General features: G+C 54.5%; 1 protein-coding gene across 6 annotated transcripts in view; it reads left to right on the forward strand.

Annotated features, from left to right (window-relative positions):
- Positions 1 to 26,374, forward strand: part of AP3B2 (adaptor related protein complex 3 subunit beta 2) — a 63,889-nt gene that overhangs the window by 12,889 nt on the left and 24,626 nt on the right. For 2 of the 6 annotated variants that reach the window (XM_073363181.1, XM_073363182.1), the window contains exons 2-12: positions 11,856 to 11,931; positions 13,250 to 13,324; positions 13,981 to 14,076; positions 16,406 to 16,566; positions 21,697 to 21,763; positions 22,248 to 22,430; positions 23,272 to 23,448; positions 24,175 to 24,272; positions 24,750 to 24,804; positions 25,126 to 25,197; positions 25,586 to 25,648. In XM_073363181.1, coding sequence (XP_073219282.1) covers positions 11,856 to 11,931; positions 13,250 to 13,324; positions 13,981 to 14,076; positions 16,406 to 16,566; positions 21,697 to 21,763; positions 22,248 to 22,430; positions 23,272 to 23,448; positions 24,175 to 24,272; positions 24,750 to 24,804; positions 25,126 to 25,197; positions 25,586 to 25,648 — 1,123 coding nt within the window. Of the gene's footprint in view, positions 1 to 55; positions 308 to 11,855; positions 11,932 to 13,249; positions 13,325 to 13,980; positions 14,077 to 16,405; positions 16,567 to 21,696; positions 21,764 to 22,247; positions 22,431 to 23,271; positions 23,449 to 24,174; positions 24,273 to 24,749; positions 24,805 to 25,125; positions 25,198 to 25,585; positions 25,649 to 26,374 lie in introns of those variants that run through there. The other 4 variants (XM_073363178.2, XM_073363180.2, XM_073363183.1 and 1 more) reach the window with 4 other exon arrangements.

The raw sequence follows: 26,374 nt of genomic DNA on the forward strand, positions 1-26,374 counted from the left end.
GAATCAGTGTCCCTGTTGCTGAGGGGCCATCACCTCTCTCTACCTGTCGGCAACCCTTGCTCCCCTCCGCAGCTGCGATGAATCCGATGCAGAAGCTGCTGCAGCTGCCGGCCAGCGCAGTGAACCTGGTGAGGTTCCAGCAGGGGATGGCAAGTGAAGAGGCCAAGAGCCCAGTGCTGACACCTGACGGAGGGCAGCAGGTCTGGTACAATGCTATGCAGGCTGACGAGCTCCGTCTGCTCAAGTCGCCAGAGCAGGTGGCTGCCCCGGAAAACAGCACCAGTGGCAGCCAGACACAGCCACTACGGTAGGGCCACTGGTGGGGAGGGGGGCTCTTGTGAGTTTGGGAGGCAGGGAAGGGACGGGAGTGCTTGGAGGACACAAAACCATTCTCCCCTTAGGAATAAAATGCTAGCAACTTGGTCCTCTTAAGATCTCAACTGGATGGTGGCAGTAGTGGGATGAGATGGGAGGAGCCTCTTCCCAGAGAGACTCTGTCCCTGGGCTCCCCATTGTCAAATTGGGAGTGGGTTTCCTGGTCCTACAAGACCCTGATCCCCACTGAAAGGGAGGGAGAAGGGGAGTGGGTTCTCCACAACACTGCCCCATCACACACCCCATCAGAGTGATGTTAGGAGAGCTCTAGCCCCTTGGCTTTCCCTTCAAAACTCCACCCTGCATAACTCTTCCACTGTCCCCAGCATGGCCCATGGGGAATCTGGCCCTACTGGACTGTAACAGGAGTTGCTGGGTCTGTGTCTGAGACAGAGTCTCTCTAGGACACAAGGGCCTGCATTTCAGTGAGTGTCAAGCATGCTTTAAGTGGTGCTTGCTGGGTGATGGGGGCATGGGGAGGAGGCACAAGGGGCTGCAGGGGGCCATATGGCTACCTATGAGGTGAGCTTGGGATGCTGGGGTAATAGACAAGGGTACAGCTTTAATGACAGCTAGTAAAGCACCTCTGAGCCTTGAGGGCCCAGTGCCACCCTGCTGTGTCCATGGAGCTGTCCAAAGGGCCCATCTCTTTGAGGGTGCGGGTGAAGCTGGCCCAGTGGAATCTGTTTTCTGTGTCCCTCTTCGTCCAGCCCTGCCCCTGCATCCTCAGAGTCTCTCCGTACCAGTTGAGTGGCAACCCTGCCGCACCTTGTCTGCCTGGTGTTCCTGAAGTGGTGCCATCATTCTGTGAGTCCTTCGCTCACCCAGGCCTGGCTCTGGGGGCAAGGGAAGGAGAGGACACTGAGGATACTATAGCAGAACCTCAATACATAGTGCCTTGCTTCATGCTGGAGCTGTGAATCTCCCGCGCTGGGGGCTCCATGTCCGCTGAGCTCTTGACAGCACAAAATGGCAGTTTTGCTGTTCGTTGGAAAGGATTTAGCTCTGGCTTTCCCCAAATCTGCTCCCTTGGAGCCAGGATGAGTCCCTCCAAGTCCTGGAGCCCGGAACCTGTGACTGGGAATAGGGCGTTAGGAGGGAAAGCGGCCAGCTCAGCCTCACCTGTCGCCTGAGCATGGGGGTCCCCTAGGGATAGCCTCACACTCTGTGACATGGTCCCAGCTTCAATCGAAGTTTGGGGTTGCATCAGACGACCCCACAGCACGGGAGGTTTGGATGGAGGATTCCAGTTCGGCCTGCTCTAGAGACACTTGGGTCTGGACCAGTCTTCCTGTGCTGTGGGGGCTTGTCTCAGCCCCAACTGCAGATCTCATTGTTCCATTTCCGTCCTTAATACCTCTGTTCCTGGCCCTCTGGGAGCTGGGTACTCCTCCCCCACTGATTACCAGGGCAAGGGCTCCCATGTTGCTGCATGGGCCTTCCCTGTCCATGCTGTGGTGCTACGTTTTGGACAAGCTAGTATCTGTGGTGTGTTTATGGTTAATGGGGGGCCCCCCTCCCTATTTGCGGGGAGGTGCATCCTAGCTAGAAGGTGTGACTTCTTGTCCCCCCACTCCCAGCCCCAGCCCACCCTCCTCCCACTTAGCTCTGACTCAGCCCGGTCCTGCTCTGCAAGTCTTGAGGCTCGAACCTCAGAACACACTGAGAGAGTTCGCGCCAGCTCAGAGGCATCTGCCCTTGAATTGGAGATGTACTATTCCCTGGAAACTCTGGGGCTGCTTTTGGAAATGGTTTGGATTGTTTTGTCCCCATGTCACTTCTGTGCATTTAGGGAGCCTCAGGTGTGCCAACAAAGGGGCTGAACTCTTATAGGAAAGCCCCAGAGAATTGAATCGAGAGTTATACGCTACCTATAGCAGGGGTGGACAAACTTTTTGGCCCGAGGGCCACATCAGGGAATAGAAATTGTATGACAGGCTATGAATGCTCACAAAATTGGGGTTGGGGTGCGGGATGGGGTGTGGGCTCTGGGGTGGGGCTGGGGATGAGGAGTTTGGGGGGCAGGAGGGTATTCCGGGCTGGGATCGAAGGGTTTGGAGAGCGGGAGGGGGATCAGGGCTGGGACAGGGGGTGGGGGCATGGGGAGAGGCTCAGGGGCTGCAGGCTCCAAGCGGTGCTTACTTCAAGCAGTTCCCGGAAGCAGTGGCATGTCCCTTCTCCGGCTCCTACATGGAGGTGCAGCCAGGTGGGTCTGCACGCTGCCCCATCTGCAGATACCGCCCCTGCAGCTCCCATTGGAGCACGTAGGAGCTGGAGTGGGGCCATGCCGCAGCTTCCGGGAGCTGCGCCCCGGCCGCAGCACAGCTAAGCTGCATGGTGCAGCCCCAACCCAGAGCCCCAGCCAGAGCACCGGAGCGGGGCTAAGCCGCGTGGTGCGGCCCCGCCCAGCACCCCGGCCAGAGTGCCAGAGCAGGGCCGAGCCATGCGGTGCGGCCCCGACCCAGCAACCCCGCTGGAGCGGGGCCGAGCTGCATGGTCTGGGCCCCGACCCAGTGCCCCAGCTGGTCCGGGGCCAAGCCATGTAGTGCGGCTCATGGGCCGGCTTAAAACAGCTTGCGGGCAGTAGTTTGCCCACCCCTGATCTTTAGGGTTTTGTTTAAAAGCACCCTCTAGAATGGAATATAGAATTCTATCCCTGCTACAGAAGTCTATGGAAAGGACGCTATCAAAAGCTGTGACCAGATTCTCAGCTGGTGTTAATTATTCGATCCATTGGAGCTCCACTGATTTACCCCAGCTGAGGCGCTGGCTGGTTTTTGTCCCTATGAAATGCCATCCAACTGGGGACGTGCACGTGGAGCTTCCAGTGACTCACAAGGAGCCCCCTGTGTGATGAGCTCAGACCCCGGAGTGCCCCCTTGCCATCACCGCCATGCATTTGGGTCGCGTTTGGGAGTTTCTGCCCTCGGGGCGGGGTGAAAGTGAGCCGGTACGGGCTGGTATGGCATACCAGTAAGAACCCGCACCAGCCTGGACCCAGCCCAGAGCTTTAATGTCCCTGCCCCTTTTGCCTCCCTTGTTGGCGGCCCTGCTGGTAGGGTCCGTACCGGCAGGGCCGCTGACGGGGCGTGGGGGGGAAGGGGCAGCAACGTTAAAGCGCTGCCGCGGCAAATGACCCTGCACCGTTTTAACGTCCCTGCCCCTTTTGTCCCCTCTCGGCCACCCGGGCCGGGGTGGGGAATTTAAAAGGGCTTGGGGCTCCAGACGCTGCTGCCGATTCTGCAGCAGCGGCATCCGGAGCCCTGGGTCCTTTAAATTGCCCCAGGTGGCACGGGCCAGGCGGCCTGGAAGGGCTGGATGGGGGATGCTGACCCCCCAATGCCGCCCCTTCCACCTGAGGCCCCATCCCTTCCAGGGGCTGGAGCCGGCCCCCGCCCCATACCGGTAAGTGTCCTGAGTTAATTTCACCCCTGCTCAGGGGTCACATTGTGAATGGGAGTTTTGCCCCAGGTGAAACTGAAAAAGAGACGTAGGGACTGGGTCAGTTCCTATTGATCGCCACGTCAGGGACAGCCCAGGGGGCTGCAGGCTGGGCAGCCCGTACGCTAACCGGTGCTGATGTGTCCCAGCCCAGCTGAGGGTCGGGGGGGCTCTGCCTCTAATTGGCAAGAGTCTCAGTGGGGGCCTGAGTGTCCATTACAGAGAGCTCCTGCCCACTGTACTCAGACCCCCAGTATCCAGGTGGGGGGCGACAGGCCTGGGGGCATCCAGCTGGGGGCAGGAGGGGGATGTTCAGAAGAGATTTCATGTAGCAGAAGCTGGGGGCTTAGCTGAGGACCAGCAAACTCAGCCCATAAGGGACTCAGTGTCCTCCTGGCCCCAGAGGCTGCTGCGAGGAAGGCACCTTGCCTCCCCCCGCCGCCCCCCCGTAAGCGCCCCCACTGTGTGTGTAACCCCAGCTGCCCAGGGCCTGTGAATGGAATAGGTGTAAGAGAAGCCTGGCGTTGAGGTTGCCATGGTGCTGTCAGTGGATTCCTGACGGGATGAATATTTCACAGGTGGCTGCGGGTTGGGTTCCCTGGCCAAGGCAGGCAGCTCTGCAGCCTCCTGGGCCCTGCTCCTTGCAGACTCTGCAAGGGGGGTAGACCCCCCTGTCCACCTCCTCCTGGGCCCCTCAGCCTCTGTGGCTCGTGCTAAGCTGCCCAGCTGCGCCAGGTTCTGCAGCGTGGTGGCGGGGGGAGGGTGTGAGGGGTCTGCCCCACTGTCGGATGCAGAGCTGGGGCTGGGGGCTACTGGGGCTCAGTGAGAAGGGACAGGTTGGGAGGTGAGGGTGGAGGCTGGCCTTGTGTTTGGCACAGGCCTGGGCAGTTCTGACCCATTTCTGCCCCTTATTCACCATGTAGCCTTGGACAGAGGCCCTCCCACCATGCCTTAGCACACCCAGGTAGGGAACCTCACCATGGGCACCTCACCATGGGCAGCAAGACACTGCTGAGCTCCAGTAAGTGCCCCGAGCATCCCCCTGCCCTCCACAACCAAATGATCAACCAAGGCCTCCCCTCCCCCACCACAGCTGGGCCCTGTGCAGAGCCAGAGGTTACAACCAGGAGCCTCTCTTGTTTCCTGGGGTCTCCGGTTTCATTGCAGACTGAATTCATTAACAGAGCTGCGGGGCTGGCTTCCCCCTCCCCCCATTCCTCTCCCTGTGGGGTTGGCTCCTGGCCAGCCCCCTCCCCTGGCCTGGGCCCAGCTCTCTGGGAGCTGAGGGGGGGGGCACACTGAAAGTCAGCCACCTCATCCATTCCCATGTGAGACTTGGCACTTGGGCCCTGAGTCCAGTGGTGAACTTCAGGGTTCAAAACTGAACCCCCGAGTGAAGTTCCTGGGGGACGAGGGATGCCAATCAAATCAAGACCCAGGGAATGGCTTTGCAGAGATGCTGTAAAACCAAGCAAACATGGTCTGTGCAGGAATAAGTTGCTCAGATATCTCTGGAAGTTTGTGCAATGTTTTTTATTTGCCTAGTTTAATCACACAACACCAGCCTGTTGTTTATTGCTGACAAGCGGGTAGGGGGGTGGGGGAGATGACTTGCTGCTATTTCCCTGGTGTGGCTGCTGTGCTGAATTATCTGAATGCCTCACTGATATCTACAGACTAGGGTGAAGGGCTCAAATGTGTCCTAGGCCCCACTCTGCTAATAGCAAAGGAAGATTCTCCTCTAGCACTGGCACTGGGCTTTTAAATCAACCGAAGGTAGGAGCCTAAATACCTTTGAGGATCTGGGCTTAGGAGCCTATGCGTTTGGAGCAGGGGGCTCTAGGCTGTGTGACCAGGGACATGGTGGAAGTCCCATAGGATTGGAGTCCATCTGTGGCTGTATGTCAGGTGGGTCCTTGTTGCACCTGATCCATAGCACCTGTTGCCCTGTGTCTAGAGGATAATAGGGTTATAAAGAATAGCCAGCATGGATTTGTCAAGAACAAATCATGCCAAAACAACCTAATTTCCTTCTTTAACAGGGTTACTGGTCTAGTGGATGGGGGAAGCAGTGGATGTAATATATCTTGATTTTAGCAAGGCTTTTGATACGGTTCCACATGACATTCTCATAAATAAATTAGGGAAAAGTGGTCTAGATGAACTTACTGTCAGGTGGGTTCAGAACTGGTTGAAAGACCTTATTCAACGACTGGTTATCAATGGTTCACTGTCAAACTTGGGGGATGTATCAGGTCTGTACTAGTCAATATTTTCATTAATGACTTCGATAATGGAGTGGGGAGTATGCTTATAAAACTTGCAGATGACACCAAGCTGGGAGGGGTTGCAAGCACTTTGGTGGGCAGGATTAGAGTTCAAAATGACCTTGATAAATTGGAGGATTGGTCTGAAATCAACAAGATGAAATTCAATAAAGACAAGTGTAGAGTACTACACATAGGAAAGAAAAATCAAATGCACAACCATAAAATGAGAAATAACTGACTAGGCAGCAGTACTGCTGGAGAGGATCCGGGGGTTATAGTGGATCACAAATTGAATATGAGTCAACAATGTGATGCAGTTGTGAAAAAAGGCTAATAGTATTCTGTGGTGTGCTAACAGGAATGTTGTATGTAAGACACAGGAGATAATTATCCTGCTCTACTCAGCACTGGTGAGGCCTCAGCTGGAGTATTTTGTCCAGTTCTGGGCCCACATTTTAAGAAAGTTTTAGACGTCCGGAGAAGAGCGACCAAAATGATAACAAGTTTGGAAAACCTGACCTATGAGGAAAGGTGAAAAAACTGGGTATGTTTAGTCTTGAGAAAAAGACTGCGGGGGACCTGATAACAGTCTTCCAATATGTTAAAGGCTGTTATAAGGAGGACGATGATCAATTGTTCTCCATGTCCACTGAATGTAGGCCAAGAAGTGATGGGCATAATTTGCAGAAGAGGAGATTTAGCTTAGATATTAGGAAAAGCTTTCTAACTTTAAGGATAGTTAAATACCAGAACAGGCTTCCAAGGAAGGTGTGGAATCCCCATCACTGAAGGATTTTAAGAATGGACAAATACCTATTAGGGATCATCTAGGTTTACCTGGTTTGGCCTCAGAGCAGGGGCTGGACTTGATGCCCTCTCGAGGTCCCTTCCGGGCCCACATTTCTATGATTATATGTTCTGAGCCGTGGGAACCTGTTGTATCCTGACTGAAGCAAGTGGTAGTTATGACTGAACTGGATTCTTTAGCCAAATTAACTTGCAAACTATAACCTGCTCTGTCGGCCTGTTGCTTTCCTGGTTCTGCCCCTCTGATCCCCTGATTGTTCCCAGACATGTATTGCATCTACTCACTGCTGCTCTGTTCACAGATTATAAGGCCAGAAGAAATCATTGTGATCATCTTATCTGACCCCCCTGTACAACACAGGCCATGAGGCTTCCCTGTATTACTCCCTGCTTCAAGTACAGTATCTGTGCTTGAACTAGAGCAGATCTTTTTTAGAAAGACATCCAGTCTTGATTTAAAAATTACCAGTGATGGAGTATCCACCATGGCCCTTGGTAAATTGTTCCAACAGTTAATTACCTCATTGTTAAAAATTCACGCCTTATTTCCCATCTGAATTTGTCTAGTTTCAACTTCCAGCCATTGGATCTTGTTAGACCTTTGTCTGCTAGATCAAAGAGCCTGGTGTCAAATATTTGTTCGCCGTGTAGGGCAAAGGAAGAGAAATGATGCTTGAGAACTTACTAGAGTTTGATTTTTTTTATGCCTATTTCCTTTGTCTATTTTGACATGTGACGCTGACAATTTATGTTTTAAAGGTTATAAAGCTTTAACTTTCTGACTCTTGACCTCTACTGTCATTAAATAATTGTCTGACCCCCTCTCCCCGTATAAGTTTCCACAAACCCGAACAATTAAATAGATAAAAATAGACAGATATGCTTAAAAATGAACATCGATTTTGTCAGTTGAAATTATAAAAATACAAATTGCGCTACTTTCAGACTGTGACCAACTCGGCCCTTCCCCTTCTCTTGCACAGCTCCTTGCGTCTCTCCCTGTGAGGCCTGTTCCGTTAGCGCCTGTCTCCTGCAGAGAAGAACAGCGTGTGTAATTCCATCTCTCTCGCAGTTTGAATCAGGTCCATTGTGAGCAGTCCCTGCTGCTGGGAAGTGGCTCTGAGGGGCACCTCTCTGTGACCTGGGGCAGCCTCCTTGCTGTGGCATTGGCAGTGGGGTTCCTGTTCTAGAAGGGAGGAGGAGAGCTTTGGGTGCTGGCCTCCTTAGGCCAGGTCCCAGGACTAACCCCCATCAGGGCTCAGGGGCAGCTGGAAGGACGGATGAAATCCCAGAGCTGGAGGGAAAGGGGTAGTGGAAACTGCTTACAGCTGTGAGCCTAAATACAGGAGAGGCAGGGGGATGGGAGACATTCCCTCTCCTTCCTTCCCCCCCAATAATCCCACCACAAACTCGGCATCCACAGCACATATAGCAGCTGCCATGCTGTGGGCTGGGCCAAATCCCTGCTGTGACAGCCAGCGATCGGTATGTGGCATGGCCCTGCCCAGGATGAGCCAGGCGCTGTGACCCACTGCTCTGAGCTGGCCCCCTTTCTTTGCAGGGGCCAGTGCTGAGAGATAAAATGGCTGCTGTGTGCTGTACATGCTGCCTGTGCCTGGCCCCATGCCACAGGTGGGTGGAGTGCCAGCTGCAGGAAAGGTTTCCCTGGGCAGAGTTTATGGCTGCAGCACTGAGCTCTTCAGCTCAGTTTAACTGCTCTGAGGGAGTCTGAACCCAGCCATGCTTTTGGGGTACAGCGTGTGATTGGAATGGGGGGCAGTACTGGCAGGCTTCCATGGATCCTGGATCCAAGAGCAGGGCTGGCCCAGCTCCTTACCCTGGACAAGTGACTTCCCCCAGAGGATCTGGCCTGATCCTTCACCCCACCCAGGCTAAGGTTCGAAAGATCTCCTGACCTCGCTGTCTGTTAATTCCCTGGCTTCCCCAGGACAGAGAGTGGAACCCCAGCTCCCCCAAGGGCTAGAGCAGAACCCAGCAGGCTGGGCGCTCTCTCTTCAACCACAGAGTGCACAGAGCAGCCTGCTGCAGCCAGCGTCAGGGAAAGGAGTGAATTGGCCTGGCTAATGCACGTTGTTAGCTGACTCACCCCAGGCCTGAGCACTCTGGGAGGTGGGGGGTGCTCATCCTACCAGCTGGCGAATGCAGTATTCCCACTTCAGCTGTCCAAAAGCTAGGAGTTTGGGCCCCAGAATCATGAGATTTTAAAACCAGTGCATTTGGGGCGGGGGCGGGGGGTTCTTTGCCTTCTTGGTTCTGAGCCTTTCAGTTATGCTTGGATCATGTCCAGCTTTTCTGCACGTCCAGGAGGGCTGCTAACATAACCCTTTCTCTAAATGAAAGCTGAGATTGTCCCGTATTCACAGGAATTAGGCGCTGGGGCTTTGAATCAAATACCAAATATCCTGAAACTCCCAATCAAACTGTGAGAGCTAGCAGCCAGCGAATGGCTCTTCGGTGCCCTGGATCAGGGAACCAGCCAGCAGGCATCCCCAGAATCTCCCTCTGCTGAGCCTTCATGGTCTGACAGTGGATCACATCCCCAGCTATCACTGGGGGGCCAGGACCTTGTGTCAGATATGGGGTATTTCAGATACCCACCAGCTGCTGCCGGGATGTACCAGAAATGAGCCACCCAGAGCCAAGAGGATCCATCAAAGCATCCAGCCTCTGAGGGGCTCGCCAACCCCTGTCCCTGGACAGGAACACTTTCCAGTCTGCCTGTTGCTAGATCGTCCTTGCTATTCCACTGGTACTCTAGTCAGTTGATGGGCCAGAGACCCATAAAGCTTTGGAAGGTGGCAGCATGTCAGATCTGTGGCATGTATACGTCCATGCTGTGGGATGGGGGGCAGAGGGTATGGCCCGTCAGCCTACTAGCAGGGCATGGTCTTCTCTCTGCGGCTGTGTGCATAAGAACATAAAAATGGCCATACTGGGTCAGACCAATGGTCCATCCAGCCCAGTATCCTGTCTTCTGACAGCGGCCAGGTGCTCCAGAGGGAATGAACAGAACAGGGCAATCATCAAGTGATCCATCCCTTGTCGTCCAGTCCCAGCAACTGGCTATCAGAAATTTAGGGACACCCAGAGCATGGGGTTGTATCCCTGACCATCTTGGCTAATAGCCATTGATGGATGTATCCCCCCATGAACTTATCTCATTCTTTTTTGAACCCGGTTATAGTTTTAGCCTTTTGTTTGTTTTAAACCTGCTGTCTATTAATTTCATCTGCGTGACCCCAGGTTCTTGTGTTATGTGAAGGGGTAAATAACCTTTCCTTATTCACTTTCTCCAACCATTCATGATTTTATAGACCTCTATCATATCCCCCCTTAGTCATCTCTTTTATAAACTGAACAGTTCCAGTCTTTCAAATATCTCTTCATATGGAAGATGTTCCAGACACCTAATAATTTTTGTTGCCCTTTTCTGAACCTTTTCCAATTCCAATATATCTTTTTTGAGATGGGGCCACCAGAACTGCACACAGTATTCAGGGTATGGGCATACCATGGATTTATGTAGTGGCATTGTGATATTTTCTGTTTTATCATCTATCCCTTTCCAAATGGTTTCTAACATTCTATTCGCTTTTTTGACAGCCACTGCACATGGAGCGGATGTTTTCAGAAAACTATCCATAATGATCTTTCTTGAGTGGTAACAGTTAATTTAGACCCCATCATTTTGTATGTCTGGTTGGGATTATGTTTTCCAATGGGCATTACTTTGCATTTATCAACATTGAATTTCATCTGACGTTTTGTTGCCCAGTTACCCAGTTTTGTGAGATCCCTTTGTAACTCTTCGCAGTCAGCTTTGGACTTAACTATCTTGAGTAATTTTGTAGCATCTCCAACCTTTGCCACCTCACTGTTTACCCCTTTTTCCAGATCATTTATGAATATGTTGAACAGCACTGGTCCCAGTACAGACCCCTGGGGGACACCACTATTTACCTCTCTCCTTTCTGAAAACTGACCATTTATTCCTACCCTTTGTTTCCTGTCTTTTAACTAGTTACTGGTCCATGAGAGGACCTTCCCTCTTATCCCATGACAGCTTATTTTGCTTAAGTGCCTCAAAGGCTTTCTGAAAGTCCAAGGACACTACATCCACTGGATCCCCCTTGTCCATGTATTTGTTGACCCCCCTCCAAGAATTCTAAGAGATTGGTGAGACACGATTTCCCTTTACAAAAGCTGTGTTGGCTCTTCTCCATCAGATTTTGTTCATCTATGTGTCAGAATTTATCAGACGCAGTCATGCACCCAGCATTGGGGCACTGGGGAGGGCTACACCTCTGGTGATGGGGACTTCCTAGGGGGTCATTAACAGCCTGGCTTTGCACAGTGATCACAGTGCCACTTGGAATCATGTGGGGCATTATCACACGCATCTGGAAAAAGAGACCGCTTTCTCCTGGCAGTGTGCTAGAACCCAGGAGTCCGGGCTCCTATTGCCAGCTCTGGCCTGGGCTGAGTCACTGCCCTCTCTGCCTCTGTTTCCCCGTCTGTGAAAGGTGGGTGATGTAGACAATGAATTGTCAAGTGCTGCCAGCTCCTCCATTGGAAGGGGCCAGGCAGAGGGGTATCTGCTTCAGCTGCAGCATTGGGGGGAGGGGTTCCTGCTTTTCCAGGGTCCCCCAGAGAGCATGTGGTCTGAACTCCCTTGTGGGGCAGTGACTCAGCCTGAGTAGCACACGGCTGTGGCTGCAGTTACTGCTCAGTGGTGCCTGTGATGGAGCCCTTGAGCGGTCAGCCTCATCAGCTACCCCCACCCCCACTGGCTGGGGCAGGACTGGGGGCAGTGGCTGTGATGATGCTCACTTGTGGGCTGGTGTATGTGGCGTACGCCATGGCTGTGCATGGCTGAGAGCTGCTAAACCTCGTTGCATCTGTGCCTGCTCGGCTGGTGACAAGGCTCCCTGTGACTTGCAGACACGATGACCTGAAGGAGATGCTGGACAGTAACAAGGACTCACTGAAGCTGGAGGCCATGAAGAGGATTGTGGCTGTGAGTGTCTCCCGCAGGGCGGGGTGGGGGTGGGGCACTGAGGCATGGCCTGAGTGCCAGGAGCTCCTGAGTCCCAGCCCCAGCAGTGATAGCGTCACTGTGCAACCTGAGCCAGTCGCTGCCCTGCTGTGCCTCAGTGTCCCCTCTGTGGAGTTTCCCTCCCCACTGTCTTTTGTTCCCAAAGCTCATGTTTCAGGGCTTCACACAGCTACCTGCAGGGGTCAGGAAGGGTCTCTCCCCCACACATTGTAGTCTGGGTTTAGGAGGTTTTTTGGTCTCCTTCCTCTTAAACATGAGGGATGGCCACAGCTGCAGAGGGGACTCTGGGCGGGGTGGGCCAGGCTATGAGGTGGCACTGAGCACTGTCTCTCTCGGGTGCTTGGCTGCCTGGTTCTTCTCACATGCTCAGGGTCTCACTGATCACCATATGAGGGGTCAGGAAGGAATTTCCCCCCAGATCCGATTGGCAGGGACCTTGGGGGTTTCACCTTCCTCTGCAGCATGGGGGTGCGGGTCACTTGCCAGGATTATCTGGGTGTATCTAATTAACCATTTCCCTGCCATTGAGGGGGCCTCGGGCACTGGTGCCCCTTGGTCGCTCCTGTTCTCTGCCTGTGGCACGTACTATCTAGGCGCCTGTGGACTGTGAATCCTTGGTCAAATTTCAGAGGGTGGGTTTAGTGTGCAGGTGGGGGGTGGTGTATGTGTGAGATGCAGGAGAGCAGACTGGAGGATCTGGTGGTCCCTTCTGGCCTTAAACCCTCGCCACGTATGAATCATCCTCCCCGTTCCCAGATGGGGAGACTGAGGCACAGAGAGAAAAAACCTCCCTGAGATCATGCAGTGAGTCGATCTCAGAGCTAGGAATAGAACTTGATCCCTCCTGGCTCCCAGCCCTGGGCTCGTTTCCCCAGACTGCACTGTTCTGCTATCCCTCCCGCCATGTTAGTAACCCCCCACCCCTCCGACTTTCTAGAGCTGGACAGCAGCCAGCTCCTCTGGCTGTAGCCTGTTGGCTGTGCCCCATTGTTCTCTGCTAAAGGGACTCGGAGCGGATCAGGTGTCTGGGCGCTCATGCCCTCTAGTGGTGGGAGTCCTAGAGTGGGGCTCTGAGACCACATACTGCTGTTATTATCATGTGTATTGTGATGGAGCCTCAGGGCCCCAATCATGGATCAGGGCCCCATTGTGCTATGTGTTGTAAACACACACACCCCAAGCTAGTGGGGTTCTGCTTTCTAGCCCAGGTGCTGGGCACAGGGGCTGTGACGCCTGCAGATGTGTTGTCGGGTCACAGTCTTCTTTCTCATGTCCCCAGATGATCGCCAGGGGGAAGAATGCGTCCGACCTCTTCCCAGCTGTCGTCAAAAATGTGGCTTGCAAGAACATTGAGGTGAGCCTCTCCTTCGGGGTCATAGCAACTTGCGAGCCAGCAGGGGACAGCGTTTGGGGGGGGCGGTATCTGCTGTGGGGTTGCTTGCGGCTTGCATGGGTCTGATCTGCACACATATGCCAGGCAGGAAACTGCTCCCATATGGGGGCATCCGCTCCCTGTCCTAAGTGGCAAGCTGGCTTTGAGGGGCCCCCATAACAGCCAGTGGGATCCTGCTGCCCTCTGTGGCAGCAATGGCCAGGTGGGGTTGCCTGGAGGGCTATGGGCTTGTGGCACCCTGAGACTTGGCAGCAGGGTGGCCATGTGGTGAGAGATGGACGTGGGACGGCATCCCAGCCCAGGATTGCAGGAGGCGCCAGAATCCGGCCCAGACCCCGCCGCAGCAAAGAGGATTCTGGGAGAAGCAGCTGGTGTGATGCACTCGGCTTGCTTAACAGAACTTCCCTGTGACATCCCTCATACCCAATCCCTCTGAGCTCAAGCCCACCTGCCTCTGCCCCCCGCCCCGATACCCTGGGCCTCTAGATGTGGGGGCAATCGCCCCTCTTCGCTGGCACGGGTGGCAGTGGAGGAAGCCATGGGGGTGGGGAGCAGACAGGATGGGAGGATTTGGAGCCTGGTTGACAAGGTTCGGTCTCTGCCCGCGTGTCTGGCAGGTGAAGAAGCTGGTTTATGTCTACCTGGTCCGCTACGCGGAAGAACAGCAGGACCTGGCCCTGCTCTCCATCTCCACTTTCCAGCGTGGACTAAAGGTCAGGGGTCACGGACGGAGGCGGGGACTGGAGTGTGGGCGCCTCGGGGGCTTATGGTGGGCTGGGGGATGGTGCCACCTGTTTTCCAGCAAGGACAGAAGTAGATGGCTCTGCTGGTGCTCACTGCTGGGATTGGGGTGGTCTTGCTTGGCCTTAGCTTACAGAGCTGGCTTTTGTACGCCCCCCACTCGCCTGCGCCCCCACACACCTGCACCCCCCCACACCCAAGCCTAGACTGAAGGCAATCGAGAAACAGACACCTCGGGCATCCTGCTGTGGCCCTGTAGCTATAAGCCCTCCCCAGCGCGGGGCCCTCCCCGGAGCAAGACTCGGACACACTTCTCTGGCTCCTATCGTCCAGCTGACCTGAGAGTTGCCCTCTGGAATCTCCCCGGCGCAGCTCCCCCAAGAGACAGGCAGGCAGGGGGGAAGTGAGGAAGCGAGCGGGCTGGGAGGCCAAACGGGGCCTCTGCTGGAAAGTTAGCAATGCCCTAACTGAGCAGCAGCTGCTGCAGCCCTGACATTTGGGGTTACCCAGTGCCCCAGGGAGCAGCCCCGACTCTGTCCCTAATGAGACACCCCCACGGTGTTGCAGTCTGGACTCATCCATGCACTCCACACATACAGGCCCAGGGGCTGTCAGCTCAATCTGCTGCAGGTGAGGTAAGGCACAGGTCTCCCAGGGGGCAAATTCTGGCCCTGGCCCCACCTGCCGACATTGGACCACGACTCCTGACGCCCAAGCTGCACTCCAGCCTCTCCCAGTTGGACTGACAGAGAACGAGAGATGTAGTGGGGCGCTCTCGCTGAGGATCCTCCCTAGCAGGCACCCGCCCGTCTCATGCCCATGTGTTACCGTCCCAGTGCCACCCCAGTACAACCTGCTGCCCCTTCGCCCTTGGCACAGCCTGGCGCGGGCTCTGCATGTCACTACAGCACCACAGAGTGAGCCCGGGCAGTGCCTAATCCCTAAGTGCTTTGCTGAGGCTGGCCCCAGGGGATGGCTGGCTCTGCTGGGTTCTGGTGCACAGGCATGTTCGAAGCAATTCCTTGCCTTTCTCCCCTCCATACCAGGTGCCCTTTTGGTGCCCAGCTCCCAAGGGTGCTGCTGTGGAGGAGGAGAGAGCACTGCCCCCGCAGTACCTGTCCACATCTCCGCTTCCCCTCTTGGAGGTGCAGATTGCTCAGAATGAAGCGATAGGCACAAGGGGAGGAACCAGATGGCCCCATGGTGAGGGGCTGTGGGTCTTTCAGGGTGTGTCTACACTGCAGTTAAAACCTGCTGCTGGCCTGTGCCAGCTGCCTCAAGCTCAGGCTGGAGCCCAGACTCTAGGACCCTGCAAGGTGGGAGGGTCCCAGAGCCCGAACACCTCCACCCCATAAACAGCCCCTTAGCCCAAGCCCGAGTCGGCTGGCACAGGCCCTTAGAAGTCCAGTCCCTGAGAGCTGATGGTGGGGGGCCCTGCTGTGGATGGTGTGTGCTTCTGTCATGTGGATCCGGGGCTCCAGTGCTACCCTGGGGACTAGTGGGTAGAAAAACTCAAAGGGGCCCCTGGCAGAGAGGTCACTGCACCCCAGCCGGGCCTTTCCAGGCAGTGGGCAGAGCTCGGCATGTGGGGTTATTGGGCTCTGGGACAGGTGTGAGGCTGTGATGTAGCCGGGGGGAGGCAGGCTGGAGGCAGAGCCAAAGCAGTGGGTTGCATAGGTTGAATGCGCTCGCTCCCTCCCCCTCCCAGCTGCTCACACCTTCCCCAAAGGGTCCCGGTATAAAGCCCTATGTGGGTGGGGGGCCCTACTGGGACTCCTGCCTCTGAGAAGCTATGGGGAAGGCCCAGCTTCTGGCACTGGGAGGCCTGGGGCTCCCATGGGATAGGGCAGGGGTTAGAGAATGGGGTGATGTCAAAAGAGCCAATGCCGGGTTTGTGTCCCTAGCAGATCTGCTACGGAGCCCTTGTGCCCCACTGCTCAGACTGCTGCAGGGACCCCCAGCCATTTACTTCTCCCCACCCCATGGGGCCATCATAATCCTGGTTCCTGGAGGTGCTGAGCAGCACCCACAACTCCAGCTAAATTCCCCAGCACCCCCAGGAGCGAGGCCGGGGATCCGAAGTGGGCACTGGCCAGAGGGATTGCAGATCTGTGTTAAGGAGCGAGAGCCTCGCCTCACAGAGAATCAACTTCCAAGTGCTCAGTGCAGTGCCAAGCGAGTCCCTGGATTCCCTCTGGCAGCCCTGGGTGCTGCTGGGCCCTCACCCTGCCCTAACTGTGTCAGGAAGAGCGATCTGCTGCGAAGCCTTCCTGGAGCTGCCTCCGTGTCCCCCCACTGCAGGATCCCAACCAGCTGATCCGGGCCAGCGCCCTGCGGGTTCTCTCCAGCATCCGGGTGCCCATCATAGTGCCCATCATGATGCTGGCCATCAAGGAGGCGGCGTCAGACATGTCTCCGTACGTGCGCAAGACGGCTGCTCACGCCATCCCCAAGCTGTACAGGTAACTGGGACAATGGGCTGTGTCCCCACCCTTCACACACCGCCCCCCCTCCTGAAATAGCAAAGCTTTTGACACTGTCTCCCACAGTATTCTTGTCAGCAAGTTAAAGAAGTATGGGCTGGATGAATGCACTATAAGGTGGGTACAAAATTGGCTAGATTGTTGGGCTCAACGGGTAGTGATCAATGGCTCCATGTCTAGTTGGCAGCCAGTATCAAGCAGAGTGCCCAAGGGTTGGTCCTGGGGCCGGTTTTGTTCAATATCTTTATTAATGATCTGGAGGACGGTGTGGATTGCACCCTCAGCAAGTTTGCAGACGATACTAAACTGGGAGGAGTGGTAGATACGCTGGAGGGTAGAGATAGGATACAGAGGGACCTAGACAAATTGGAGGATTGGGCCAAAAGAAATCTGATGAGGTTCAACAAGGACAAGTGCAGAGTCCTGCACTTACGACGGAAGAATCCCATGCACCACTAAAGACTAGGAACCGAATGGCTAGGCAGCAGTTCTGCAGAAAAAGACCTAGGGATTACAGTGGACGAGAAGCTGGATATGAGTCAACAGTGTGCCCTTGTAGCCAAGAAGGCCAATGGCATTTTGGGATGTATCAGTAGGGGCATTGCCAGCAGATCGAGGGACGTGATCATTCCCCTCTATCGACATTGGTGAGGGCTCATCTGGAGTACTGTGTCCAGTTTTGGGCCCCACGGTACAAGAAGCATGTGGAAAAATTGGAGAGAGAGTCCAGCGAAGGGCAACAAAAATGATTAGGGGACTGGAACACATGACTTACGAGGAGAGGCTGAGGGAACTGGGATTGTTTAGTCTACAGAAGAGAAGAATGAGGGGAGATTTGATAGCTGCTTTCAACTACCTGAAAGGTGGTTCCAAAGAGGATGGATCTAGACTATTTTCAGTGGTAGTGGATGACAGGACAAGGAGTAATGGTCTCAAGTTGCAGTGGGGGAGATTTAGGTTGGATATTAGGAAAAACTTTTTCACTAGGAGGGTGGTGAAATGCTGGAATGCGTTACCTAGGGAGGTGGTGGAATCTCCTTCCTTAGAAGTTTTTAAGGTCAGGCTTGACAAAGCCCTGGCTGGGGTGATTTAATTGGGGATCGGTCCTGCTTTGAGCAGGGGGTTGGACTAGATGACCTCCTGAGGTCCCTTCCAACCCTGATATTTTATGATTCTAAATACATGCTGGACTCACTTTGCCCACACGTTGCACCTTGCGCCATCATTTACACCGGTGCACGGTGGGGACTCACACCGTCAAATCTCAGCCACCCACTTTTTATGGAGGAAGGCATGGGACACAGGGTGATGGTGCCCTGGGGCCTCTTGTGACTTGGTCAGATTGCACGGAATCAGAATTCTGGAATGTGCATGGAGGAATGTGACGTTTTGGGGATCACCCAGACCAGTATGGGGTTCTGTCACCGCCTGCCTTGTGACTTTGGATGCCTTAATGCTGGACTGCTATGACTCAGAGTTCTGAGCCCCTTAGCCAGCCTGCCAGCATAAAGGTCTCACCCTGGCTTCCATCAGCCTAGTTACTCCTGGCAGGGTGACCCCAACAAGCCCTTCTGGTCCTGACTCCCCCCAGATCCATCTGCCTGAGTTCTTAAGTGCCAGACACTGGGACTTTCCTCTCTGGCTCAGCACCCCTGCAGGGGTGAAACCTGGCCCCCGGTTATCAGCTCACTTTGCCACAAACAGGGTGCCCCCTGGAGACCTGCATGGGGCATAGATCAACAAGAAGTTTGTTTAATAGAAAAATCATAGATTCAAAGATAGAATAGTCAGGAAGCAAACAGCCAAGTTACACAGAAAATAAACATAAAGGCACGGCCCTGTCTGTACACTTCTCTAGGAGCTAACTTCCCTTCTCTAATACCACTACCTATTGCCTCTGAACAGTCTCCCCACATGCCCCCTGTCGGGGATCCTGTGTTCCATGGACAACACCCCTCTTAGATGCTGGCCCTTCACTTCAACCCCCTTCCCTCTTAACAGGGTTTCCTTTCTCTCAGACTATGGTCGTTCATGGTTACACAAAGAGGGGAAACTCTCCTGCCTTAGTGTTCCAAGACTTGGGTTTTCTTCTCAGTTTCAATGGCTTTCTATTCACTTTAAAGTTGTAAAGCCGTTGTCTTTCCCTCGGTCGTAGGATGCTACGTGCATGGACAGACAGTGGGTGAGGCAATATCTGTTCTTGGACCAGCTGCTGTTGGGAAGAGAGACAAGCTTTTGAACCACCCAGAACTCGTCGTCAGAGCTGGTGTGGAGTTAGTTTTGTGTGAACAGCTAGCTTGGGAGGCGCGCCTCCCTGCCCTATTGCATCTCCACTCTGCTGTGAGGAGATGCTGCCGTAGCACCCTGGTTACAAGTACAGTGTTCTACATATACAGCCCTGCCTACATTCACAGCCAGAACCTGCATACAGATCTCCTACTGACCATCCAGGTCAGAGCATTACCAGCTTTCAGAAAAGACCCTACCTGACATATATTAATACACAAGAACTTGGTATACAGCCAGTAGATTCAACTGCCTATTCTTTGGGGGTCAGACTCCCTGTTCTCTCTCTGGGGACGCAGACGTGCGAGCCCAGGAGCTCCTGTCCCCTGCTGCTCAATGCCAATACAGAGATGCAGCAGGGCATCCTACTGACCACCCCCCCCCCCAAACACACACACACAAAAACCCTTATGAACTGCTCCCCCCAGCACCATGGGCAGGAACCGCAGGCACCAGCAGGGGCTGTGGGTGAGACGTTTCTCCCATCACACCAACAGCAACAAGGAAATGAATAGTAACTGGAAACGAGACCAGCAGCCAAATGCTTCTGTTTGCTAGGTCAAGCACTGACTGCCCAGATAATGCAGCTATGGTAACTGACAAGCCATCTGGATCCTACTGATACATGGCTGGCATGGAAAACGTCTGGAAGAGCCACTATTGGGCCACTGATGGCCAAGATGTAGGGCTTTGAGCGTGTAGGGATTTGTTTACAGTTTTACAAACCCTCCTATTTAATAGGAATGTTTGGACGGATTTCTTAAAAAAATATATTTTTCAAGGAGATCAGATTTGCGCTATTTCTGGGTTTTGGCTTGGATCTAAACCCTAAAGATACATTCTGGTTCAACCACAGACTCTGGGCCTAGTGCAGGGTAAGATTCTCTGGCTCCTGTGATGCAGGAGCTTGGCCTAGCCAATCCTAATGCAGTCTGGCCTTCCAATCCATGGATCTAGAAGCACTCCCAGGACTGTTTTTGCAAACTTTGCGGCCTTGTGCTGGCATAAGCAAACCCGTGGGGGTTAAACTAGCAAGAAACTGGCTACGGTCTGTTTTTGTTCTTCCAGCAGAGAGTAAAACAGCGGAAGCAAATAAACGGGCGGAATAAGAGTGAAAAGTCAATTTGAATTTTTTTTTTTAAATTCTGTTTGTTTTAGCCACTGAGACAGTGTGTGTGATATAGACCAGGAATCCTTGGGCTGAAATCTGGGTGTTTTTGCCCCCTTGTTCATGGTGTAACAGCCCAGAATTTAGCTGTTGGATTTTGTTTCCTGGACATTTCCTTGTCAAAGCCCAGCACTCAAGCCTGCCCCGGGCTATTGGCTCTTTCATAGTCCATAGAATGAATGGACCCAGAAAGCACATGTGGCCTCACAGCATGGATCAATACAGGGCGTAATGAACCAGAGTGGGCAGGACATGACTGTACAATAGGATAGGCTGCTGCAGAAAGGTGACAGAGTGTCTGGTGCTGTCCTAAACTCCAGACAAGAAGGTGCATGTGGGTCAGAGGCAGAGGAATGGAAAGGATAAAGCAGGAGTGACCCAGAATGAACAGTGAATGAACATTCACTGAACCTGGTGTGAAAATCACTGAGTGATTATGTGCCTGCATCTCCCGTGTTAAATGTTTAACCTTTAGCTATTGTTAGAAGGAACCGAACCGCATTAGCTAAGAAAATTAGAATGGCCAAACAGGGTCAGACCAAAGGTCCATCTAGCCCAGTGTCCTGTCTTCTGACAGTGGCCAATGCCAGGTGCCCCAGAGGGAATGAACAGAACAGGTAATCATGAAGTGATCCACCCGCTGTCACTCATTCCCAGCTTCTGGCAAACAGAGGCTAGGGACACCATCCCTGCCCATCCTCGCTAATAGCCATTGATGGACCTATCCTTCATGGATTTATCTAGTTCATTACTTCACCAAATGAAATTAATAGGCATCCCTGTTAGTGTCTTGGCCTTCACAACATCCTGATGCCTATTAATTTCGTTTAGTGACCCCTAGTTCTTGTGTTATGAGAAGGCGTAAATAACATGTCCTTATTCACTTTCTCCACACCAGTCATGATTCTATAGACCTCTATTGTGTCCCCCATTAGTCGTCTCTTTTCCAAGCTGAAAAGTCTCAGTCTTATTAATCGCTCCTCATATGGAAGATGTTCCATATGCCTAAACATTTTTGTTGCCCTTTTCTGAACCTTTTCCAATTCCAATATATCTTTTTTGAGATGGGGCCACCACATCTGTATGTACCAAGATGTGGGCGTACCATGGATTTATATAGTAGCAATATGATATTTTCTGTCTTATTATCTATCCCTTTCTTATTGATTCCCAACATTCTCTCTGCTTTTTTGACTGCTGCTGCACACTGAGTGGTTGTTTTCAGCTGATACCTAGAGGAGGGAGAAATAAGACCAGCAGCCAAACGCTTCATAGGGACCCCTCTCTAATTGGGATCAAGCTGTTTGCTCTGCAGGGAAGCTCAAAGGCCATCTATTTACTGCTTCTGTGAGAGGGGATGGAATTGGGACTGCTCAGCTATGGATCATTGGCCCAACACTGCTAACAACTGATGGAGATTCTCCTTAGCTCATGGGCTAGCAGCAGGGGGATCTGGGGCCTAGCTGCGCTGTTGCAGAGCTGCAAAGATCTGTGCGGGGCAGCACAGCGGATCCTGCCTCATTCTCTTCCAATTCACCACAGTCCTGCCTGCTTCACTTGTCTCCCCTTTCGCTCAGTGGGGCGGGGGATAGGGCTCTCCCAGTACCTCTCCCCTCCCCCTGCTGGTAGCATCATCATCTGACTCTCCCTTGCAGCTTGGATTCAGATCAGAAGGACCAGCTGATTGAAGTGATTGAGAAGCTGCTGGCAGATAAGACCACAGTGAGTGGGGGTGGTGTTCCGGGGTAGCCACATTAACCCCATGGGGTGGGGGCAGAGGGGCACTGTATTATTAAAGGATCCCCTTCCCAAATTTCAGGCAAAGGCCCATCAAATGTACAACTCCAGGGCTCTCAGGAAGATAACTGGGGAGCTGGATTCTTAAAGGGCCAGCATCTGGCCACCCTGGGATAGGGTGCTATTAAACTGTAACCTCACTGACCCTGCTTTCCTGTTGGCTGATCCCAGTCTCCTACCCATGTGCCCTACTGGCAGTGCCTTCAGAGCAGAGTCCTGATAGAAACGCTGCCCTGGGGCTGTCCTTCCATGTCAGGGCTGAGATGGAGCCCTCCCCAGAGCTCCCTGGGGAGAGATCCAGAGACTGCTCCAGTCGGTGGGAAGTGTGAGTAGTGCCCCTCAGTGCAAATCACATCACTCTCCCTCCTGCCTTGCCCACCTTGCTACTGCTCTCTCCCCTCTGTCCCAGCTGGTGGCGGGCAGCGTGGTGATGGCCTTCGAGGAGGTTTGCCCCGAGCGCATCGACCTGATCCACAAGAACTACCGGAAGCTGTGCAACCTGCTGATCGACGTGGAGGAGTGGGGCCAAGTGGTGATCATCAACATGCTGACCCGCTACGCGCGCACCCAGTTCCTCAGCCCCAACCAGAACGTGAGTCAGACCAGGGCAGGGGACGCATGACCCCAGCGAGGCAGGGAGGGGAGTTCATACCGGAACAGAGTGCTGAGAGGGAAAAGACTGACTCAGGGGCCTACAGCGTCTCTGTGATAGTGCCAGGCCTCCTAGCCCTGACACACGTGGCTGCACTGCCCATCTCAGAGCCACGGGACCTGAAGCAGCGATGCTCAGTCTGAGGTGACCGGGCAGCATCTGGCTCAGGGTGCCCACGAGCCCCTGCGGCTGTGGCTCCTTGGTGGTGCGCCATACGGTGCTGTCGTGTGGTGGCAACACAGCATCCCCCCTTAGCTTGGACTAGAAACAAGGCACACGCTGGAGCACGTGAGCTAGGGAAGGGATCCTGCATCCCACGGAGACTGTACACAGAGATGGTGTTTTTCCAAAGCTCTGTTCTACTTCAGCCACAAACTGTGCAGAATCCCTGGATGTGGGTCTCCAGTCTGTGCTATGCAGGAGGTCAGCCTGGGTGATTACCACTCCCCTCTGGATCTGTGTCCCCTCTGGATCATGAAACAACCCCCCTGAAGCTGTCCTGGGGCTTGCACAGGCTGGCCCTGATTTCCCTCCCACATCTTGTCCTCACCGATGCAGGGACCCCCTCAGGGTCTTGTCGCTGCTCTGGGCTTGGCTGGGAGACTAGTCCGAGTGGCTGCCAATGGGGCCTGAGAGGAAAAGCCTGAGTTGTAGCAGCTCCTAGTTAGTGTCTCTGGGGTGGGTTTACTGGACTGGGAGCTCTGCCTGGCTGAGGGGGCTGCTGAGCAGGAGTTAGTGCTACATCCCCGCCCATACCCCCCCCCCCAACTGTGCCTGGCAGGAGTCCCTGCTGGAGGAGAACCCGGAGAAGGCCTTCTACGGCTCCGACGAGGAGGACTCCAAGGACGACAAGCCAGACGCAGCCTCTCTGGTGAAGCGCAAGCCCTATGTGATGGACCCTGACCACCGGCTGCTGCTGCGCAACACAAAGCCCCTGCTGCAGAGCCGCAATGCCGCAGTGAGCTACATGGCCCCCTGCCTCACCCTGCCCCCCCCCACAGAGCCGCAACCCCCCAGTGAGCTACATGCCCCCCCTCACCCTGCCCCCCGCCACAGAGCTGCAACACCACAGTGAGCCCCTCGCTTCTCTCCTTCGCCCTGCCCCCCGAGCCCTATGCCCCCCCCCAAGCCCTTCTCCTCCCACCCTGCCACAGAGCCGCAACACCGTGGGAGCCCCACGACCTCCTGCCACAGAGCTGTAATGACATGGTGAGCCCCTCCACTGCCCTGCGTCCAGGATCCCGTCGGTGTGACGCTTCCCCTCGTGCCTGAGGAGTGACAGGCGGGTTTGCCGGCGCGTGGGGCTCTCCAAGGAAGGAGACACAATTCACAGTGTCCCTGCAGGAGCATGCGCCCGGTGACTCGCTCTGCATCTGAATGGGGACGCGTAGGCCCCAAGCTCAGCAAGCCCCCTGCCCCGACACCGCCGGAGCTCCAGCGCTCTGCCCAGCTGGCCATTGACAGGGGTCTCGCTGGGAGCGGTGCTCTCCCACTGGCTGCCCTGCACTGGCTGCTGCCCAGGGAAACCCGACACGTGAAGGGGCAGTACACAGAAAACGGGATGCCTGTCTCTGCAGTCAGGTGCTTTAAACCCAGCCCTGGGCAGCACTCAGCCTGTAATGGCTGGCCCATTGCTCGGCGCCCTCCCATGACCTCCTGTCTCTCTCCTCCCCCTCCCACACAGGTGGTGATGGCCGTATCTCAGCTGTACTTCCACCTGGCACCCAAGGCCGAGGTCGGGGTCATTGCCAAGGCACTGGTGCGTCTCCTGAGGAGCCACAGGTCTGCAACTGCTGCAGCTTCTCCTCCTTTCTCCCTTTTCTCCTTCTGTCTTCTGCTCACCCCCCCTCCCCACACCCCCCTTTCTTTCTCTCAAGCAACCACCTGAACTTTCTTCCATGACTTGTTCCAAAGAGGCTGAAGTCTGTGTCACAGGCTGTCAGGGCTCGGGCCCTGCACAGAGCTGCACAGCTCTTCTGATGACTCACCCTGGCAGCCTGACCAGGTGGTTCCTATTGGCTCCATCTTGGGAATATTAAAGTTTCTGAGATGGAACCAGTGAGGTCCTGGAGGGAGAAACCCCTGAAACATCTCGGGGCAGAATATGAAGCTGGGGCTTGTTATTTCAGTGTGGCGGGGGGGAATTTGACCCAGATTGGGTCAAGCGGAGGAATTGTGTAAGAGCAGCCTGTTGCATGGATTCTCCTTGCTGCCTCGCTTCTCCGGGGCCAGCTGATGGATCTCTTTCTCTCCCGGTAGTGAGGTACAGTGGGTGGTGCTGCAGAACGTGGCCACGATGTCCATTAAGCGGCGGGTGAGTCCCGGTTCCCTGCACTTGAGAAATCACCTTTCTTTTCTCTAGAGGCTGGGGCGAGGCTGCAGCATGGGGGCATTTGGGGCTGAGCCCCCACAAGCCTGGGGCTTGGGTCTGACCCATTCCTGAGCTGTATGCAGGGACTCTGGGATGTCAGATCAGTCCAGTCCATGGGGGCCTGTCTCCAATAGGGGCCAGTGCTAGATGCTGCAGAGAAATCCCCCATCATGCACTTGGCCCGTTGCCCTGTCCCCTGACTGACCCCCAGCTGGCACCCAGCAGGGTAACTGGGCTGCTGCTAAAGCTGCTTTGTCCATGCAGGGGATGTTTGAGCCATATCTGAAGAGCTTCTACATCAGATCCACAGACCCCACCCAGATTAAGATCCTCAAGGTGAGTCAAATGCGCAGGACGGCCTGATGCATGTTCACATCGCGGCATCCCCTACATGCCTCCTGGACATAGCCTGGGCACCGAGCTACCCAAACTCCCCTGCCATAGGTGATCTGCCCCCACCATCCCTGGGAGCTTGTAGGTACTGCCTTCCCTTCTAAACACCGTCTGATCCTCTGGACCCCACGGGGAGCTCCATGCGGCCATGTGTCACCTTCTCCCCGAGCCTGGACATGCACAGTCTGCTGCACCCGGAGTCTGGCTCCTCTCACTCTCCCCGCATGCAGGATCCTTGGAGATACCTCTGTCTCTAGGCACGTGGGGGTAAATCTTTCCATCTCTCTCTCACGCGCACGCTCTTGTGCTGCTCTCTCTCCCCCCCCTTCAGCTGGAAGTTCTCACCAATCTCGCTAACGAAACCAACATCTCCACCATCCTGCGGGAGTTCCAGGTACTCAGGGCAGGGGGCTGGCGGGAGAGCCGGGTGGGGGCGGCATGGGGCAGAGCTGGAAGCATTTCAGCGGTGATGCTGTCAGCATGGGGGTAAAAGAGAGGGGCTTTGGGTGCAGTGTGAGCTCACCTCGATTGCTACCCCCCCCCAGCCATGAGCAAGAAAAGAACCATTCACAGCCTGGGAGGAGCTACCTGCTGTGGCGAGTGCCCACTATAGAGAGAGAGGAGACCGGGGCTTCTCCCGAGAGCTCAGGGCTTTCAATGCTGCTGCCCTGCAGGCTCACTCTCACAATCTCATCTCCACCCGCCATTGGGAGCTGTCCCCGTTGCCAGAGCTGGGCAGAAAATGGGCTTTTGGGTGGGGGAAGGAAATGGAAAATGGAATGTTTCAATTTGGGAATGCTGCCGTGGTGCCTCATGGGAGTTGGAGTTTGGCTGTTCATGCTCCCATTCTCCTCCATGGGCTGGTCTCCCTGTGGAGACTACATCTCCCAGGATGCACCCCAATAGTGGACGTTCCTGCATGCATCATGGGAGATGGCTGGGGAGCCTGGCCCTACAGTTCCCAAGGGGCTCCATGACAGCTTAGTGCAATCCAAATACTTTGGTTTTCAGCTGCTTGGTTATTCAATGAAAAAATCTACATTTTTCATGAAAAGTAGAGACAGTTTTGATGGAAAATTTGTGGCCAGCCCTACGTGGTCCTGGAGTCGGCTGGCTCTGT

This window comes from Lepidochelys kempii, chromosome 10 (genome assembly GCF_965140285.1).
Source record: "Lepidochelys kempii isolate rLepKem1 chromosome 10, rLepKem1.hap1, whole genome shotgun sequence".
NCBI lineage: Eukaryota > Metazoa > Chordata > Testudines > Cheloniidae > Lepidochelys > Lepidochelys kempii.